This window comes from Coregonus lavaretus, assembly GCF_964263955.1.
Source record: "Coregonus lavaretus genome assembly, chromosome: 8".
In the NCBI taxonomy this organism is placed as follows: domain Eukaryota; kingdom Metazoa; phylum Chordata; class Actinopteri; order Salmoniformes; family Salmonidae; genus Coregonus; species Coregonus lavaretus.
The window spans coordinates 8,297,905-8,319,931 of record NC_139995.1 but is presented as its reverse complement, the minus strand read 5'-3'; the positions used below and the strand labels follow the sequence as shown (position 1 = coordinate 8,319,931).

Sequence of the window (22,027 nt, the reverse complement as noted above, 5' to 3'; positions counted from 1 at the left end):
ACTTCAGAGTAGGCGTGCCCTAACATGCTAGAACGGTCTAATAGGATCTCGCTAGCTCGTGTTTGGCTCTGCCCACCTCCTTGCTTGTTCTGCCCACTATGACTAATTTGTTCCCATTAGAAACGACAGGCTGTGGTCTCTTGGTTTAGTTATAAACATCTTTGGTTTTAGCCTTTCTTCATACTCTTCTGTCAAATCAAATCAAGCTTTATTTATACAGCATATTTCAGACATGGAATGCAACACAATGTGCTTCACAGGAAAAAACAAATACAAATAATGAAAATAAAAAAACAAATATTTACTACACAACAAACATAAGAGGATAAAAAACAAAAGAATAACAATAGAAACTGAACGGCAAAAAAGCCCCCTAAGGAAAAGCAAAGTTAAAAAGGTGATTTTTAAGATCTCTTTTAAAAATGTCCACAGTTTCGGCCCCCCTTAGGTTCTCTGGCAGGCAGAGCATGTGAGCGGAGTAGAGTGGTTGGAAATCCCTCTCATCGCTCATGGAGCGGTGCACACTGCTCCATGTCCTTCCATGCAAAAAACTGCTCTGTGCTCACAGGAAAAAAAAACTCCTGCTCCAAATTCGCTCCATTCATTAAAATCACAATGTAACCAACACCCATCTATTTTTGTGATTACCTGGACTTACCAATTGGTTTTTAAGTATTGAAACCAATCCATATGGATTTGAATGAAAGGTATTTGAATAAACATGAAAAGGTGAATGTAAGAAGCGAACATCATTTCAAATAGGCTACATGTTATATTAAACAGCATATAAACACTCTAAATAGGCCATGAGCCAGACAGGGAGCCTAAGAAGGAACTAAAATGATTTATTTAGGCTATAGTATTTCAATTATTTAAAGGCTATAGCCTACAAAGAAATACATTGTGAAGCATTTGCGAGTGCTACAAAAGAGGCTGGTAGAGACATAAAGCGCTCAGGATTTAAACAACATTTCCTTGTATTAAATCATTATAGTCTATAAATTGCGCATATAGGCCTTGACTTACTTAGAATTAAATACTAATTAAACGAAAAATGACTTATTTGTGCCTTTGAATTCATTTTTAGAAACATGAGTTTGGCCAGTCTGTGGCTACAGGCTCATGCGATGGTGCCTGGAGAGCCGGCCAGCAGTGGAGAATATCCTCTCCACACTTAGAGGCACTGGGGATGGTGAACACTCTTTTGGCCATTCTTGCCAGGCTGGTCTGTTGCTATTCAAATTCTTATTTTTATTGGCTTTTCTTTAGCTAATGATCCTGGTTTCAAAACAATAATCTTGGTCGTTCTAAGGAAAAACACAATTAAATAATCAGATGTTCTTTATTACCTTAATTAATTAGACTAATCAATTAATCTCCACAGGGAAATCATCATTAGTGATGAGAAAAATTATGTAAATTATTAGGCAGAACTATTTATGGGCAACCTTTGAATTTCCGAACAATTGCGAGGGGAACACAGGCAGGGTTGCCATGTCTGCGTTTTCCTGATATTGGGCTACGTTGATAACGATGTCGCCGGTGAAAATGTGTTGGTCGCGGGTTGCGGGTTTTTGGGCTATTTCTAAATTGCAATGGCATTTCTCTTAATTACATTTTTTAAATATATTTCACTGTGACCTGCTGATGCTGACAATCAGGCTGTGAGTGAATGAGTGAGTGATGGGGAGAAGGGGTTTGTGTGTGTGTTGAGAGCACTGGTTGAGAGAGCGCTGCAGCAAGCAGCTGAGTCACGGAGACAGAGCAGCACATGCGCACTTGTGACAACATTTTGCCAGTTGTAGGTAGGCTATTTCGATTGGTCATCATGGAGCTACCTATTTCTAACCCTTTTTCCATAAAACATATTAACGCGCTAGAACTTATATAACGGCGACAAAGCACTGGAAAACGAGTTTAGGCGCACTACAGACTTGAGATAAATTCGCTCAAAGGTGTTTTAAAGTAAACTGCATTATAATGTCGACTTTTCTTATGGGAAACTATGCTCAGTTCATGGGTCTCGCTGCGCGAGTGGGAATTTGAAATTACATTTATGGAACTTGTTTCTTTTATGGGTAAAAATCTACAATGAAACTGACATTAAATATGGGGAATGATACATTTGCATCTGTTGACCATCATGTTGAAATGGCGATATCACTGGAGTCATTGCAAATTAATTTGTGCCACTTTTGTAGCCTACATGGAGCTGGCAAACGGATTTAATAAATAGCCTATAACTTCAGTTTGTTGTTGTAGCCTTGTGTTGTTATGCAATTATTAATGGCCATGTTTAGCTCATTCAATTGGAAGTTATCAGTTGTGATCATGGTCACAGCTCTATTGCAAATGTACCATTCTCCACATTTAATGTCAGTTTCATTGTGGACTTTTCTCTGAAATTAAATGTTGGCAGCTATAGGCTACCTGCACCTAGCTCAGCAAACCATGGCAAAGTTGAATTGCAATTATAAACTCAGATTTTAGTCAATAGCCTATGCCTATTGAAATAACAAGTCAATCTCGCAAATAGGCAATTTTTAATGATTTGTAGTCTTAACATCTGGCACATAATAACAACAAAATTGCCAGAAAATAGGCTAACATTTGTTTGTTTTTTAAGCTCGTCCAAGTGTTTCTTGCACAGAGATTTAGAGATCCTTTGTCCAACTTTCATCACTCAAACTCTCCCCTAGGATTTATCTATAGTTATGCACATGCGCAAACGGGATGTATTTACAATTATTAACCGGGTTGGCTGAATGTCGTGGTATATCAGACCATGTACCAGGGGTATGACAAAACATTTATTTTTACTGTTCTAATTACGTTGGTAACCAGTTTATAATAGCAATAAGGCACCTCAGGTGGTTGTGGTATATAGCCAATAGCACGGCTACGGGCTGTGTCCTAAGAACAGCCCTTAGCCCTTGTACAGTATATTGGCCATATAATAATATTATAATAATATGCCATTTAGCAGACGCTTTTATCCAAAGCAACTTACAGTCATGTGTGCATACATTTTTACGTATGGGTGGTCCCAGGGATCGAAACCACTACCCTGGCGTTACAAGCGCCATGCTCTACCAATTGAGCTACAGAGGACCACGCCTCCTCGGGCCTTATCGCTTAATCATAGCAGTCAGAACAAGTTAAATCGACATCCATGATGGAAAATGATCTGGCTAGTTTAATAAGAGAGAATTATATTTTCTCTTGCGACATATTCTTAAACTCTCAATAATTATTATTTTGATGGAAAACCGATTTTTGCTTCTGCCCTATGTCTTTACAAATTAATTCTATATTATTTCTTAATTCGCTCGAGGACGTTATGGAAAAAGGGTTTATTGGATAAATGTGGAAACTTCTATTGCTGCCCGAAAAAAAATTTTGGCCAAGATTTCAGGCCTTGTGGGCGGGTTTTGAAAGGTCATTTCTGTCTAATTTGAGCTGGACCTGGCAACCCTGAACACAGGAAATTATCTCACTGAGCGTCTCGTGAAGAACACAAAAATATGCCTAAGTAAGTTGCGGAATCCCTCAATTTAAGTGTCATTTCCAAGTATTTTACCGCTGCGTTACCTGCAATAGTCACATGTTTCAATGTTTTACAATTTATGTTTGGGAACTATTATTTTAAGTCGAGTGTGTATATTTGGTGTCTCCCCCCACCAATGGCAATAGTTAACGTTAGCTGTTAGCATACGACCTTTAACGTTACTATTTTGCTCATTAATTTATTCCCCTCTAGCCAGTTCGCTGTTTTGATACTAGATCAGGTATCTGTTCTCATTTAGGTATGCCATATCGTGATAATGATCTCCTTTGCCTTAAGTAAAGTACAATTGTGTAATTTCTTGGTATGTGAAATATGTTCCATCTAGACTAGCTAGCTAAGCCATTCATAGACGCTAGCTAACTGTTTTAGCGCCATTTGGCGATAGTATCTTTTGGTAGGGGTATTTTGTTAAGATCTCCGACTCTCGTTCTGAAAGTTAAAACGCATCGCTTGTGGTAGTGAATGTATCTTTCATATCAGCGATAAATAATTTTCAAAAAACAAAAGGTTAAACGCCCACACCAGTAGAAATCTACTTTTTCACGCTGAAAGACGATGTCCAGAGCTTACCCGTGATGTTGCGCAACGATGTCAATAAGTCATCGTTTTAGTCAAAGGATGGTATATTTGGGCTTGAAGTGCCAAATCGGGTGACAAACGGTGCACACAAACTGTTAGGGCCTACATAAAGCTGGCCCAACAGCAGAGTCCCAACAGCAGTCCAACACCTTACCACTGCTACACCTGGCTATCAGCTGAGCCTTGTCTGGCAGCAAAACAGTTCATTTAGACTCATTTACAGCCTTTAAAAAAAAAACATAGCTGATATGGCTGACTTGCTTAAACAAATGTGGTTTCTACTGACTTTTGCGATGTACAAACTATGGCATAAGGGGACGACGAGCAGATAAGAGGCAATCCGTAATTTCAATACAGACATTAATGAGCGAGCTAGGACGGACGTAGTCAATAACTATTTGTCCAGCACTATTGAAATGGACAGCGACAGAATTCAGAACATGGGTCGTTCTTACAGTATTCTCCCTGTACACCAAGTCAGAACCGTAGGATAAATAAAGGGGGCATATAAGCAGACAATGAAAGCTCTTACAATATTCAATGATTACATTTCTGTAAAACAGGCTATAGGCTACATGTGCACTACCAAGTCAGAACAGTAGGCGAAATTTAAGAGGGGAAAGGGGACCAAATTATTAGGGTGAGGCACATGGGCTACTAACAGCTTACTACACAACATACACTTAATATTACTTTCTTAGCTACAGTATACATATCTCCCTGGCATATTACATCAATTATACATTTTTGGACTCACCTTGTTGTGCTGTGCTCACTTCAACAGGAAGATGGCGCAGCGGTCCTTCGTGGGCAAATTCTGTCATCAAAGTCTGTTATTCTCTGGATTTATGGTGCTTTCAAGACAACTGTGAACTCGGGGGAAAATACAAGGTCAAATCATGATGACGTCAGTGATCTTCAGGTCGGAGCGCTAGAAAAAGGCCTGAGTTCCCGACTTACAATTCTGAGTTGGATGACCGTTCAAAATGTATTTTTCCGGTCGGAGCTCTTTTTTTCCCCGAGTTCCCAGTTGTCTTGAACTCACTGAAGTCTGAGATTTTCCAGTTGTTTTGAGCGTGGCAGAAGTCATGCTGGATTGACAGCACGGCCAATGTTGAATGTTTATTTAAGCTTGGAAAATAGACCCTTAAACCCAGACTTGGGACCACACACCCACTCCACTGAATAGCAGGCTAGTGATTGCTTTGCAATGGTTGTGATTTCCAACTTGTTGTGTAATGTTTATGTCCAATGGCCGATGATCACCGATACATTTTATCTATAACTTCTCTTCATTTGACAATAATTAAAAAGTATTTGCCAGTAGATTGTTGACTTGATTCATGATGATGACTGCTAGGTAAGATTTTGAAAGTATGATGTTGACATGATCAGTCCAATCAAAGCTACTGTACATATGTGATTTGATGTAATTTTATGTGGCCAATGACCTTGAGCCTTCTTGGATGGGCACTTCTACTGTAACGCTATGGCAGCACCCAAGGGGCTTGAATTCTCTAGCTCTACCCTTAGATTTGGCGGTGACGTAGTGTCCCCATGAGTGACAGAACACTGAGCCAATCACGGCGCAACTAGATAACATTACCAACCCCTACGCTCCGTATTTTCCGCTGGCTGCCCCACCACCACAGAAAGCACTGAGCTAGGCTGAAACACCTGCATTTTGGAGCTAACTTACTAGAGATGGCAAAAAAGTGACCATGTTTGAATGCGGCTTTATTAACTCTATTTTTATTTTTACATTGTTTGTAGACTGATATGTGACGCATATTAATGCCAAAATAACATGCAAAACAGGCTCTGCCCCACCTGCCCTGAATTATGGGTCGCCACTGGTCTTTTCCTATGGAATGATGTGCAAAATTATTTTCAGTCTACATTTTGTTTCAGGGCAGAGTATTATTTAAATGTTACCATCCACCAGCATGGCAATGTTTATTAATCAGAAACACCTTCTGCAAAGTTCTTCCTATTTACGAGTCGTCTGAGAGTCAAACAGCTTTTCTCTGTAGCATACACTTGGGTTTCCACTAGATAAAACAGCCTCAAAGTCAGTAGAGAATGACCGACAATCGGCCGAGCCGATATATCGGGCCTCTATTGTCCTTTTCTAGTCTGTCGGCTATCGCCCCTTCTCTATGTCTTTGCCAATAGTCCCTCTACATAGCAATTGTCCCTATGACAGCCGCCACTCAACACCTGAGCCATGAGCACTGCACAATGCTGAGGAATGTCTAACTGTGAAAATCAGCAAGCTATCTCATTCTCCAACAGAAATGTGCAGAATTGAGAAATGTGTTAATTGACACAGTGACCAAAATCTAACTCCTGTTGCATACAGTGCCTTCGGAAAGTATTCGGACCGCTTGGCTTTTTCCACATTTTGTTACGTTACAGCCTTATTCTAAAATGGATTTAAAAAACAAAAAATCTTAGCAATCTACACGCAATACCCCACAATGACAAAGCGAAAACTGGTTTTTAGACATGTTTGCAAATGTATTAAAATAAAAAAACAAATACCTTATTTACATAAGTATTTAGACCCTTTGCTATGAGACTCGAAATTGAGCTCGGGTGTATCCTGTTTCCATTGAGCATCGTTGAGATGTTTCTACAACTTGATTGGAGTCCACCTGTGGTAAATTCAATTGATTGGACATGATTTGGAAAGGGACACACCTGTCTATATAAGGTCTCACAGTTGACCAGACCATGAGGTCGAAGGAATTGTCCGTAGAGCTCTGAGACAGGATTGTGTCGAGGCACAGATCTGGGGAAGGGTACCAAAAAATGTCTGTAGCATTAAAGGTCCCCAAGAACACAGTGGCCTCCATCATTCTTAAATATGTAGACATTTGGAACCACCAAGACTCTTCCTAGAGCTGGCCGCCCAATTGCTGAGCAATCGGGGGAGAAGGGCCTTGGTCAGGGAGGTGACCAAGAACCTGATGGTCACTCTGACAGAGCTCTAGAGTTCCTCTGTGGAGATGGGAGAACCTTCCAGAAGGACAAAAATCTGCAGCACTCCACCAATCAGGCCTTTATGGTAGAGTGGCCAGACAGAAGCCTCTCCTCAGTAAAAGGCACATGACAGCTCGCTTGGAGTTTGCCAAAAGGCACCTAAAGACTCTCAGACCATGAGAAACAAAATTATCTGCTCTAATGAAACCAAGATGGAACTCTTTGGCCTGAATGCCAAGCGTCACGTCTGGAGGAAACCTGGCACCATCCCTACGGTGAAGCATGGTGGTGGCAGCATCATGCTGTGGGGATGTTTTTCAGCGGCAGGGACTGGGAGACTAGTCAGGATCGAGGCAAAGATGAATGGAGCAAAGTACAGAGAGATCCTTGATGAAAACCTGCTCCAGAGCGCTCAGGACCTCAGTCTGGGGTGAAGGTTCACCTTCTAACAGGACAACGACCCTAAGCACACAGCCAAGACAACGCAGGAGTGGCTTCGGGACAAGTCTCTGAATGTCCTTGAGTGGCCCAGCCAGAGCTCGGACTTGAACCCGATCGAACATCTCTGGAGAGACCTGAAAATAGCTGTGCAGAAACTCCCCATCTAACCTGACAGAGCTTGAGAGGATCTGCGGAGAAGAATGGGAGAAACTCCCCAAAAACAGGTGTGCCAAGCTTCTTAGCGTCATACCCAAGAAGACTCAATGCTTTAATCGCTGCCAAAGGTGCTTCAACAATGTACTGAGTAAAGGGTCTGAATACTTACAGTACTAGTCAAAGGTTTGGACACACCTACAGTGAGGGACATTTTTTTTTGATCTCCTGCTGATTTTGTACGTTTGCCCACTGACAAAGACATGATCAGTCTATAATTTTAATGATAGGTTTATTTGAACAGTGAGAGACAGAATAACAACAACAACATTCAGAAAAACGCATGTCAAAAATTTTATAAATTGATTTGCATTTGAATGAGGGAAATAAGTATTTGACCCCTCTGCAAAACATGACTTAGTAGTTGGTGGCAAAACCCTTGTTGGCAATCAGAGGTCAGACGTTTCTTGTAGTTGGCCACCAGGTTTGCACACATCTCAGGAGGGATTTTGTCCCACTCCTCTTTGCAGATCTTCTCCAAGTCATTAAGGTTTTGAGGCTGACGTTTGACAACTCGAACCTTCAGCTCCCTCCACAGATTTTCTATGGGATTAAGGTCTGGAGACTGGCTAGGCCACTCCAGGACCTTAATGTGCTTCTTCTTGAGCCACTCCTTTGTTGCCTTGGCCGTGTGTTTTGGGTCATTGTCATGCTGGAATACCCATCCACGACCCATTTTCAATGCCCTGGCTGAGGGAAGGAGGTTCTCACCCAAGATTTGACGGTACATGGCCCTGTCCATCGTCCCTTTGATGCGGTGAAGTTGTCCTGTCCCCTTAGCAGAAAACACCCCCAAAGCATAATGTTTCCACCTCCATGTTTGACGGTGTCGATGGTGTTCTTGGGGTCATAGGCAGCATTCCTCCTCCTCCAAACACGGCGAGTTGAGTTGATGCCAAAGAGCTCAATTTTGGTCTCATCTGACCACAACACTTTCACCCAGTTCTCCTCTGAATCATTCAGATGTTCATTGGCAAACTTCAGACGAGCATGTATATGTGCTTTCTTGAGCAGGGGGACCTTGCGGGCGCTGCAGGATTTGAGTCCTTCACGGCGTAGTGTGTTACCAATTGTTTTCTTGGTGACTATGGTCCCAGCTGCCTTGAGATCATTGACAAGATCCTCCCGTGTAGTTCTGGGCTGATTCCTCACCGTTCTCATGATTATTGCAACTCCACGAGGTGAGATCTTGCATGGAGCCCCAGTCCGAGGGAGATTGACAGTTATTTTGTGTTTCTTCCATTTGCGAATAATCGCACCAACTGTTGTCACCTTCTCACCAAGCTGCTTGGCGACGGTCTTGTAGCCCATTCCAGCCTTGTGTAGGTCTACAATCTTGTCCCTGACATTCTTGGAGAGCTCTTTGGTCTTGGCCATGGTGGAGAGTTTGGAATCTGATTGATTGCTTCTGTGGACAGATGTGTTTTATACAGGTAACAAGCTGAGATTAGGAGCACTCCCTTTAAGAGTGTTCTCCTAATCTCAGCTCGTTACCTGTATAAAAGACACCTGGGATCCAGAAATCGTTCTGATTGAGAGGGGGTCAAATACTTATTTCCCTCATTAAAATGCAAATCAATTTATAACATTTTTGACATGTGTTTTTCTGGATTTTTGTTGTTGTTATTCTGTCTCTCACTGTTCAAATAAACCTACCATAAAAATTATAGACTGATCATTTCTTTGTCAGTGGGCAAACATACAAAATCAGCAGGGGATCAAATACTTTTTTCCCTCACTGTAGTCATTCAAGGGTTTTTCTTTATTTTTACTATTTTCTACATTGTAAAGCTCTGAAATAACACATGGAATCATGTTGCAACCAAAAAAGTGTTAAACAAATCAATATATTTTATATTAGAAATTCTTCAAAGTAGCCACCCTTTGTCTTGATGACAGCTTTGCACACTCTTGGCATTCTCTCAACCAGCTTAACCTGGAATGCTTTTCCAACAGTCTTGAAGGACTTCCTACATATACTGAGCACTTGTTGGCTGCTTTTCCTTCACTCTGTGGTCCAACTCCTCCCAATCCATCTCAATTGGGTTGAGCTCGGGTGATTGTTGAGACCAGGTCATCTGATGCAGCACTCCATCACTCTCCTTGGTCAAATAGCCTTTACACAGCATGGAGGTGTGTTGGGTCATTGTCCTGTTGAAAAACAAATGAGATAGTCCCACTAAGCGCAAACCAGATGGGATGGCGTATCGCTGCAGAATGCTGTGGTAGCCATGCTGGTTAAGTGTGCCTTGAGTTCTAAATAAATCACTGACGGTGTCACCAACAAAGCACCATCACACCTCCTCCATGCTTCACGGTGGGAAGCACACATGCGGAGATCATCCGTTCAGCTACTCTGCGTTTCACAAAGACACGCCGGTTGGAACAAAAATCTCAAATTTGGACTCATCAGACCAAAGGACAGATTTCCACCGGTCTAATGTACATTGCTCGTATTTCTTGGCCCAAGCAAGTCTCTTCTTATTATTGGTGTCCTTTTAGTAGTGGTTTCTTTGCAGCAATTCGACCATGAAGGCCTGTTTCACGCAGTCTCCTCTGAACAGTTGATGTTGAGAAGTGTCTGTTACTTGAACTCTGTGAAGCATTTATTTGGGCTGCAATTTCTGAGGCTGGTAACTCTAATGAACTTATCCTCTGCAGCAGAGGTAACTCTGGGTCTTCCTTTCCTTTGGCGGTCCTCATGAGAGCCAGTTTCATCATAGCACTTGATGGTTTTTGCGACTGCGCGTGAAGAAACGTTCAAAGTTCTTGAAATGTTCCAGATAGACTGATCTTCATGTCTTAAAGTAATGATGGACTGTCGTTTCTCTTTGCTTATTTGAGCTGTTCTTGACATAATATGGACTTGGTCTGTTACCAAATAGGGCTATCTTCTGTATACCACCCCTACCTTATCACAACACAATTGATTGGCTCAAATGCATTAAGAAGGAAATAAATTCCACAAATTAACTTTTAACAAGGCACACCTGATAATTTAAATGAATTCCAGGTGAGTACCTCATGAAGCTGGTTGAGAGAATGCCAAGAGTGTGCAAAGCTGTCATTAAGGCAAAGGGTGGCTACTTTGAAGATTCTCGAATATAAAATATTTTGATTTGTTTAACACTTTTTTGGTTACTACATGATTCCATATGTGTTATTTCAAAGTGTTGATGTCTTCACTATTATTCTGCAATGTAGAAAATAGTAAAAATATAGCAAAACCCTGGAATGAGTAGGTGTGTCCAAACTTTTAACTGGTACTGTATTTAAATGTTTTATTTCAGATTTTTATTTTTAATAAATTAGCAAACATTTCTAAAATCCAGTTTGTGCTTTGTCATTATGGGGTATTGTGTGTAGATTGATGAGGGGGAGAGGGGGGGGAACAATTTAATCATTTTCGAATAAGCCTGTAACGTAACAAAGTGGAAAAAGTCAAGGGGTCTGAATACTTTCCGAAGACACTATATATTAGTTTAGTTAATTTACTAATAATCAGGCTTGGAATTTTTCAATGAAATTATTATACTACATCTTTGCCACCAATAGAATGTTATTTATATGGGGGATACAATCTTCCCAGCTCTGCAGATTTTGCTGCAAAGAGACAAAATAATTAGATCATTTTGTTTTGGTACTGTCCATTTGTAGCTTGTTTTTGGACACAGGTCCAGGAGTGGCTGAAGGATTGCAGTATTTACCTGGAGCTAACCCTGCAGATAGCACTAATGGGTGATCTGAAAAGTCATAGTCAATCGATCAATAATATAATACTTTTAGCAAAAAAAAATATTTACAATCTGTAGAAACACCCTGGACGCACAATTGGCCCAGCGTCGTCCAGGGTAGGGGAGGGAATGGCCCGCAGGGATGTAGCTCAGTTGGTAGAGCATGGCGTTTGCAACGCCAGGGTTGTGGGTTTGATTCCCACGGGGGGCCAGTATGAAAACAAATACAAAATAATGTATGCACTCACTAACTGTAAGTCGCTCTGGATAAGAGCGTCTGCTAAATGACTAAAATGTAAATAGAAGGGTTCAGAACTTTTGTGAAACATCACAGTACAGTTGAAAAATATATGGCAAATAGAAGTCCAATATGGATGGTGTTAAGAGATAGATGTTGAATGGAGTTGAAGGATGGGACTAATAACAACTAACAACAAGATAACTAATATAAAGTGAGAGCTTTTGTGAAAGAGCACAGTTAGAAAGATATGGCATATAGAAGCAAACCGGATGGACATCATGAAAATGATCAGAGAGGTTGAGGGTAGAGGAAGTTCAGGAGTAAAAACAAACAAAATATAATTATTGTAAAATTGACTGTGTCCATAAAATGTATATAGTATGTATAAGCTGCAAGTAGAGGCCTAAGCATTGTTGTTCACTAGTTTACTCCAATTAGGGAAGGGATGGTGGGGTTGGAAAGTAATAAATGGAAATATATTTTTTTAAAGGATGTGTGAATGTGTGTGTATATTAATAATCAGGCTTGTGTCTAAGTGCCAGGACTGGACATGGACGCCATAAGCAAGCTAGCTAGCTACGCAGATAGCTATGTGACCTGTTAGCAAAGATGATGATGACGAACCCTTTCATCTGTGGTGTTAGCTAGCTATATTAGCTACTATGCTAGATAGAGGGCTAGATAAACATGGCACTAAGATACCAGATGGGAGCTAATAGCCAAGGTAGCTAGCTAATGTGAGCTGGTTATCATTTTCGGCAACAAGCCATTTGACTTGAGATGTAAAGTTAGTTATTTACTGGTGTGCTAATCTAACCTGCCGCAATAGTATCCGTAAATGTACAGTTGATAGGCGGATTAGATTGTTGTAGTTTTGGGGAAAGACAGAAGTGTTTTAAAATGCTTAAAGGTTGGCAATAGGTTTAGCTACCTAAGAATCTTCCTGCTTGTTTATGGACCAAGAAAGCAGAAGATAAGTGTTTGTGTGTGTTGTGCGTTCACACTTCTCAAACTATGGGCAAATTTGAGTCATTCAGACAGAACACGCATCGTCGTTTTATCTTTTTCCTACCCTCGCTCTCCTTATTAGGCACATTTATGGCTTGGTAGCAAATGTCATCGCCATTGAACAAATTCTCATAGTCGCAGTAAACAGCAGCAAGTGATATGAGCGATGGCGAGAGATGTGAAAGGGAGTGGATTTACAGCCTCTCTCTATCCAATCGTAGCAGTACGATCAAGTTACAACCCGCCCATTTCTTGACAGATAGCTGAACTAGCCAATTGAGTTGTTTCGAATTTTGTCCTGGCAGCTGTTTTAGAGATGCGTCCTGAGAGCTAAAAATAATAATAATAATCCCGATCACGGAAAATAACACATACCAGTTTCATTAGTTTCCGTGATCACAAATCATGACGTTACGTTGGACCCATTTGTATTGAATAGATGTTATTTTATATTCTCAAACTAACAGTATGAAAAATTGATGCACTCACTAACTGTAAATCGCTCTGGATAAGAGCGTCTGCTAAATGACTCAAATGTAACAGCAGTGCCTATATGATGTCCTTCCATACAGGCGTGACATGCTGGAGTAATGCTTCCATGCAAATGTTGTTGATCAGTAGGCTAATTATAAATCCCAAATGGAAGGCAAACATATTGTTTGTCATCTGTAGCACCATAGACTCCACTGATCAGGCAAAACAAACTCAATAAGCACACCTATTGATTTTGCATTTACCTGTATTTTAAGTAGGCATGCCATCTTCATTTACCCAGTTTATCAAGATATTTACAGTTCAAATAAAAGTATTACCGTTATGTATACTGAGAAAATATATAAACGCAACATGCAACAATTTCAAAGATTTTACTGAGTTACAGTTCATATAAGGAAATCAGTCAATTGAAATGAATTCATTAGGCCCTAATCTATGGATTTCACATGATAGGGAATACAGATATGTATCTGTTGGTCACAGATAATCCCCCCCCCCCCCCCCCCCCAAAAAAAAAAATGAAAAAGAAAAGTAGGGGTGTGGATCAGAACCAGTCAGTATCTGGTGTGACCACCATTTACCTCATGCAGAGCGACACATCTTATTCGCATAGAGTTGATCAGACTGTTGTTGATTGTGGCCTGTGGAATGTTGTCCCACGCCTCTTCAATGGCTGTGCGAAGTTGCTGGATATTGTCGGGAACTGGAACATGCTGTTGATCCAGAGCATCGCAAACATGCCCAATGGGTTACATGTCTGGTGAGTATGCAGGCCATGGAAGAACTGGGATGTTTTCAGCTTCCAGGAATTGTGTACAGATCCTTGTGACATGGGGCTGTGCATTATCATGCTGAAACATGAGGTGATGGCGGCGGATGAATGGCACGACAATGGGCCTCAGGATCTCGTCACGGTATCTCTGTGCATTCAAATTGCCATCGATCAAATGTTGTTGTGTTCGTTGTCCGTAGCTTATGCCTGCCCATACCAAAACCCCACCGCAACCATGGGACACTCTCTTCACAACTTTGACATCAGCAAACCGCTCACCCACACGATGCCATATACGTGATCTGCGGTTGTGAGGCGGTTGGACGTACTGCCAAATTCTCTAAAACGACGTTGGAGGCGGCTTATGGAAGAGAATGAACATTCGATTCTCTGGCAACAGCTCTGGTGGACATTCCTGTGGTCAGTATGTCAATTGCACGCTCACTTAAAACATGAGACATCTGTGGCATTGTGTTGTGTGACAAAACTGCACATTTTAGTGGCCTTTTATTAGGTTCCATTATGCCTGGCGAAAACCAAACATTCATTCCACAATAAGAACCTCATACCAACGGTCAAGCATGGTGGTGGTAGTGTGATGCTTTGCTGCCTCAGGACCTGGACGACTTGCCTTAATAGAAGTAACCATGAATTTTGCTCTGTATCAGAGAATTCTACAGGAGAACGTCAGGCCATCCGTCTGTGAGCTGAAGCTAAAGCTCAGCTGGGTCATGCAGCAAGACAATGATCCAAAACACACAATCACATCTACATGAAAATGACAAAAAAGCAACACATTTGAAGTTTTGGAATGGCGTAGTCAAAGTCTAGACCTAATCCCAATTGAGATATTGTGTGACTTGAAATGAGCAGTTCATGCTTGAAAACCCACAATTATCACGGAGTTAAAGCAGTTCTGCACGGAAGAGTGAGACAAAATTCTGGCTGGGCTTGCTATCAGTAGCCACTAGCCAGCCAGCAGCTCTGTGCGGATCATTGCACTCTGGGAATCGTAGTATTCTGTGTAAAATCCATTGTATTTCTATGGTGTGTATAGACTTGCTATATTATTATTAGTAGTAGTAGTACCAGTCAAAAGTTTGGACACACCTACTCATTCCAGGGTTTTCCTTTATCTTTACTATTTTCTACATTGTAGAATAATAGTGAAGACATTCAAAACTATGAAATAACACATATGGAATCATGAAATAACCAAAAACGTTTTAAACAAATCAAAATACACTACCGTTCAAAAGTTTAGGGTCACTTAGACATTTTCTTGTTTTTGAAAGCAAAGCAATTTTTTTGGTCCATTTAAAATAACATCAAATTGATCAGAAATGCAGTGTAGACATTGTTAATGTTGTAAATGGCTATTTTAGCTGGAAACTGCTGATTTTTAATGGAATATCTACATAGGCGTAAAGAGGCCCATTATCAGCAACCATAAATCCTGTGTTCCAATGGCACGTTGTGTTTGCTAATCCAAGTTTATCATTTTAAAAGGCTAATTGATCATTAGAAAACCCTTTTGCAATTATGTTAGCACAGCTGAAAACTGTTGTGCTGATTTAAAGAAGCAATAAAACTGGCCTTCTTGGGCAGGGGCGCAGCCATGGGAGGGCAATAGGCCCACCCTCTTGGGAGCCAGGCCCACCCATTGGGGAACCAGGCCCAGCCAATAAGAATGAGTTTTTCCGCACAAGGGCTTTATTACAGACAGAAATACTCCTCAGTTTCATCAGCTGTCCGGGTGGCTGGTCTCAGATAATCCCGCAGGAGAAGAAGCTGGATGTGGAGGTCCTGGGCTGGCGTGGTTTCACGTGGACTGCGGTAGCGAGGCTGGTTGGACGTACTGCCAAATTCTCTAAAACAACGTTGGTAGAGAAATTAAACATTAAGTTATCTGGCAACAACTGTTGGACATTCCTGCAGTCAGCATGCCAATTGCACGCTCCCTCAAAACATCTGTGGAATTGTGTGACAAAACTGCACATTTTGTAGTGTCATTTTATTGTCCCAGCACAAGGTACACCTGTGTAATGATCATGCTGTTTAATTAGCTTATTGATATGCCACACCTGTTAGGTGGATGGATTATCTTGGCAAAGGAGAAATGCTCACTAACACGGATGTAAACAAATTACTGCACAACATTTGAGAAAAATAAGCTTTTTGTTTACATTTACATCATTTAGCAGATGCTCTTATCCAGAGCGACTTACAAATTGTGCATAAATAACATTTCTATGATCTTTTATTTCAGCTCATGAAACATGGGACCAACTTTACATGGTGCGGTTATATTTTAGTTCTGTATAGAAACTTCAGAAATTAGCTTCAGGTTTAGTTTTTTTTTAATGTAGTTTTGGAACTAAACTATTAATGTAATACATTAAATAATGAATCGGGTGTAATGAATGTCATTTGACCCAATATTTTGGCCATAGATTAGCAAGTTGTAGAAACAGCTCAAGGATGATCAATGGAAACAGGATGGACATGAGCTCAATTTCGAGTCTGAATACTTATGTAAATAAGGGTTTTTATTGTAATTTTTTAAAATAAATTTGCCAAGATTTCTCAACCTGTTTTCGCTTTGTCATTATGGGGTATTGTGTAGATTGCTAATGATTTTTAAAAACATTTAATCAATTTCAGAATAAGGCTGTAACGTAGAAAAATGTGAAGAAAGTCAAGGGATCTGAATACTTTCTGAAGGCACTGTATGTATCAAATTACATTTTAAAACAGTTGAAATTGTACAACTACAGTGGGGGAAAAAAGTATTTAGTCAGCCACCAATTGTGCAAGTTCTCCCACTTAAAAAGATGAGAGAGGCCTGTAATTTTCATCATAGGTACACGTCAACTATGACAGACAAATTGAGAAAAAAAATCCAGAAAATCACATTGTAGGATTTTTTATGAATTTATTTGCAAATTATGGTGGAAAATAAGTATTTGGTCACCTACAAACAAGCAAGATTTCTGGCTCTCACAGACCTGTAACTTCTTCTTTAAGAGGCTCCTCTGTCCTCCACTCGTTACCTGTATTAATGGCACCTGTTTGAACTTGTTATCAGTATAAAAGACACCTGTCCACAACCTCAAACAGTCACACTCCAAACTCCACTATGGCCAAGACCAAAGAGCTGTCAAAGGACACCAGAAACCAAATTGTAGACCTGCACCAGGCTGGGAAGACTGAATCTGCAATAGGTAAGCAGCTTGGTTTGAAGAAATCAACTGTGGGAGCAATTATTAGGAAATGGAAGACATACAAGACCACTGATAATCTCCCTCGATCTGGGGCCCCACGCAAGATCTCACCCCGTGGGGTCAAAATGATCACAAGAACGGTGAGCAAAAATCCCAGAACCACACGGGGGGACCTAGTGAATGACCTGCAGAGAGCTGGGACCAAAGTAACAAAGCCTACCATCAGTAACACACTACGCCGCCAGGGACTCAAATCCTGCAGTGCAAGACGTGTCCCCCTGCTTAAGCCAGTACATGTCCAGGCCCGTCTGAAGTTTGCTAGAGTGCATTTGGATGATCCAGAAGAGGATTGGAAGAATGTCATATGGTCAGATGAAACCAAAATAGAACTTTTTGGTAAAAACTCAACTCGTCGTGTTTGGAGGACAAAGCATGCTGAGTTGCATCCAAAGAACACCATACCTACTGTGAAGCATGGGGGTGGAAACCTCATGCTTTGGGGCTGTTTTTCTGCAAAGGGACCAGGACGACTGATCCGTGTAAAGGAAAGTATGAATGGGGCCATGTATCGTGAGATTTTGAGTGAAAACCTCCTTCCATCAGCAAGGGCATTGAAGATTAAACGTGGCTGGGTCTTTCAGCATGCCAATGATCCCAAACACACCGCCCGGGCAACGAAGGAGTGGCTTCGTAAGAAGCATTTCAAGGTCCTGGAGTGGCCTAGCCAGTCTCCAGATCTCAACCCCATAGAAAATCTTTGGAAGGAGTTGAAAGTCCGTGTTGCCCAGCGACAGCCCCAAAACATCACTGCTCTAGAGGAGATCTGCATGGAGGAATGGGCCAAAATACCAGCAACAGTGTGTGAAGACTTACAGAAAACGTTTGACCTGTGTCATTGCCAACAAAGGGTATATAACAAAGTATTGAGAAACTTTTGTTATTGACCAAATACATATTTTCCACCATAATTTGCAAATAAATTCATTAAAAATCCTACAATGTGATTTTCTGGATTTTTTTTCTTCTCATTTTGTCTGTCATAATTGACGTGTACCTATGATGTAAATTACAGGCCTCTCATCTTTTTAAGTGGGAGAACTTGCACAATTGGTGGCTGACTAAATACTTTTTTTCCTCCACTGTATTTTGGATGCTCTCAGTCTCTTACAAGGAAAATATAAGATTCTTCTGTCCATTTAAAAATTGTTTTATTTTTGAAACATTTTATATAGAATAAAGTCTAGTTATTTTAGTAGTTCTACCATTTATTAACATATTGTTCAATGCTTAGGCCCAGTGGTTATTCCGTGACTAGCTAATACGCTTTCTTTTTTTTTTGCTGTGGTATTGTTTTGGTATTGAGTATCGTAATACTAAACCTGGTATCGAAGTCAAAATTCTTGGATCGTCACAACACTAAACAGCACAGATATTTATAGCCTACTTCACTGTGGAAAAGGGGCCGCAATACATGTTGATATGATTTTGAGTTGGCTTCCATATGGTTTCACATTTGTCTCTGGGGATCATAAGGAAACATCATCTAAAACAATTGCTTTGTTTATTTACAATCATGTTTTCCAAACTGATTACTCATTTACCTAGCTCTCATCAATAGCTCTTAACAATGATAAATTACAGTGCAAGGAGAATGGTGTTATTCCTACCGGGGGAAAAAAAGAAAGTAGATGCTTTTTCCACTTGGAACCTGTAGGTTCGCTCGACCTTTATTCATGGTTTCCTCACGCGTAAAGGAGGTGGAATTATGAGGGGAATGAAGTAATGGTCAGAATACGGCGTGTAGACACACCTCTGCCACACCTTCATTTCGCTGTTATCCACCCCAAACGAATAGCTGGTGAATAGCATGCTATTCAAGTAGAATGTGAGAGCATAAAAGGGATTTACGGTCCATTCGCGCACGCTTAACTTGGGTCAGAATTCCCCCCATGGAGCCAACTGTAGGGGGATGTACCCACTGAAAACCCTACAAACTGAGAAGGGTTTTCGAGAGCTACTAGCTTGCATCTTCTTCACTCTCCTAGCCAGAGCCTTCTATTTGCATAGGAAACAATAGTAGGCACTGCTCCAAGCTAGTTAGTTCTGGTCCATGGCCCAGCTAAAGTTCTTGATTTCAGTGAATTGGTTAACTTGCTTTTTTTTTTTTTGTATCCCCCCCAGATTTTATTGTGACTACTGTGATACGTACCTTACACATGACTCGGTAAGCCAGCATTTCATTTTGTCTCTGCACCCTGTAACATAGCGAGCACTCCATAAATTGCACACTGTATTAACATTAAATTGAATATGATACATTTTTACAGCCATCGGTGAGAAAGACCCACTGCAGTGGAAGAAAGCATAAAGAGAATGTGAAAGACTACTACCAGAAATGGATGGAGGAGCAGGCACAGAGCCTCATCGATAAAACAAGTAAGCAAATGTGAATGGGGTAGCTAAACATTCAGCAGATTCTATGCTGTTTTTGTTTATAAGCTACAGTTTGTGCAGATACAAAACATACACAAGCCCCACACTTGCATAATAAGCGTATAGTGTTCGAATTCGGTGGTAGCCCTGACCAAGATTCGAACTCGGGTCCTGCGACTGTCAACCCTACACCTTAGCCGTTATGCCAAGAGAGCCAAACATATTTTAAGGTCGCTACACTACCCCCTTGCGTGTCCCCATGCTTCTCTATACGAAGTCCCTCACGTGAACACATGCATCTCCGATGGCCTCACCTGTGCCATCCCACGTCAGACACCTATCTAGTGAATTCCGGGGTAGCGCCCCGTGTCCAGCGACTGTCAACTCTACAATAGGTTAACATGTTGCCTTCTGTTTTCCTCCTCAGCGGCTGCCTTCCAGTCGGGTAAGATCCCTCCTACTCCGTTCCCTGGTGCCCCTCCCCCAGGCAGCGCCATGCTCCCTCCTCCAAACATCAGTACGTAGACTGTGGACCAACCACAACAGTGCTAGTCTAGTATTTTGAGAATTCTTTCTATTTAAATGTGGTACTGATAACTTGGTGTGTTAGGGACTGAGCTTTAATCTGTAATTTGTGAACCCCAGGTGGCCCTCCACGTCCAGGCATGTTACCAGTGCCCGGGCCCCCTATGGGTGGTCATGGTCCTCATATGATGCAAATGATGGGGCCCCCACCACATGGAATGATGCCTGGAGGTGAGATTATTTCCCCAACACCTACATCATATATTGTTGATGTAAACAATGCGTGTGAGAGCTTGTCTTAAAAAATATTTTTGATGGGCATTGGATTAAAGCTCTGCAAGTTCTCACCCAAAATGTATCTGCTACTGCTCACAAATCTTCACTGAACAAAACAAGGTCGGGTCAAGGTCATAGCTTTGAGATCTATTTTTCACCAAGTTTGATTGGACATGTCATAATAGTCCATAAGGGACATGTATACTGGACCATGATTAGGATAAAATGTAAAAACCAAGTAAAATCAGATGTGATTTTTGTGATGTTTGTCCAGGTATGCGACCACCAATGGGCCACATGCAGATGATGCCTGGCCCACATATGATGCGCCCCCATCGGCCAATGATGCTTATCAGACCGGGTATGATCCGTCCGGACAGATGAGACCCAAAATCAAGAGGCGCTCCTGTGTTCTGCACTGCCATATACATGATCTTTGTAGGACACTGCACCAAATGCATTGTTTGGGTTTTTGAAATGGCAACCTATTGTCTCTACCTTAAAACCCTTTTTGTAGAGTTCCACATCATCCCTCTTTATCTCCAGCAAAACCATTTTGACAGGCTATTTATTGTGGTTTCAAATAACCAAAATGTAGTTTTTTGTTGTTTAGTGTATAGGTCATATTTTGTTTTAATGCATAGTTGTATTGTTTACACAAGTAGGTTTCCATTTCCCCCTCCGATTGACGATATCGGCTGTTCTAATAAGAATACAGCTGTGGAGGTTGAACATGGCACCAGTTGCACACAGCACATGCATGTCAAAGAGTAGGCAGTATTTTGTCACTGGCCTGATGTAAACGCCTATTATCCCATGGGATTTTGTTTTTCAATCTAATTTCTATTTATTTTTTGACCCACAGCCTTTTTATTTTTTAAAGAAATAAAATGAGTAGACTTGAAAGTGTACGTTTGTCTTCAATCATTTTGTTTGAATAATAGATGGATGAGAGGCTTCTACCTTCATAAAATGTAATAAAATGAACAAGGACTCTTGTTTCGAAAATGGTCTATGCATACTTTATTCAATTTACCTGTACTTTATTCAACTATATGACACTTGAGTGTGTGCTATAGAAAGAAAGCTACTTTTCAGACTGACTCTTTATTTTTTCTCCACAGGTCACTTGTATGTCCTTTTCTTGTGAATGTGCAGCATGTGTTTTGTAAGGGCATTTGTCCGACTGAAGCATTTGCCACAATCATGGCAGCTAAATGGTTTCTCCCCAGTTTGTAGCTGCATGTGCTCCGTCAGGACTCCTTTCAGTTTAAAGCATCTTCCACAAACATGGCACCGGTGTGTCCTTTCCCGTGTGAAGTTCCAGGTGTGTCTTTAAAGTGCCTACCGCAACAAAGCCTTTGTTACATAGGACATGTAAATGGTTTCTCTCCTGCATGACTCATCATAAGGCTTTTCTCCCGCTTGAGGAGAAATCAAATTCAAATTAGTGGATTCGGCTATTTCAGCCACACCCGTAGCTGACAAGCCTAAGTTCACCATGCGCAATACCAAGCATCGGCTAGAGGGGTG

At 41.1% G+C, this 22,027-nt stretch overlaps 1 protein-coding gene across 1 annotated transcript; it reads left to right on the top strand.

Annotated features, from left to right (window-relative positions):
• Positions 1 to 3,440: 3,440 nt before the first annotated feature.
• On the top strand, positions 3,441 to 21,403 carry LOC311133595 (U1 small nuclear ribonucleoprotein C-like). Its single transcript, XM_084167113.1, has 6 exons — positions 3,441 to 3,532; positions 19,442 to 19,484; positions 19,588 to 19,696; positions 20,121 to 20,210; positions 20,339 to 20,449; positions 20,769 to 21,403. Exons 1-6 carry the CDS (start codon positions 3,525 to 3,527, stop codon positions 20,876 to 20,878), a joined length of 471 nt encoding a protein of 156 aa, XP_084023239.1. The 5' UTR covers positions 3,441 to 3,524; the 3' UTR covers positions 20,879 to 21,403.
• Positions 21,404 to 22,027: the final 624 nt, after the last annotated feature.

What these genes read in the sequence shown, in the direction of transcription:
- LOC311133595 (XM_084167113.1), top strand. An exon ending in CGTACCTTACACATGACTCG is followed by an intron (nt 19,485 to 19,587) that starts GTAAGCCAGCAT and finishes ACATTTTTACAG; the next exon opens with CCATCGGTGAGAAAGACCCA. An exon ending in GAGCCTCATCGATAAAACAA is followed by an intron (nt 19,697 to 20,120) that starts GTAAGCAAATGT and finishes TTTCCTCCTCAG; the next exon opens with CGGCTGCCTTCCAGTCGGGT.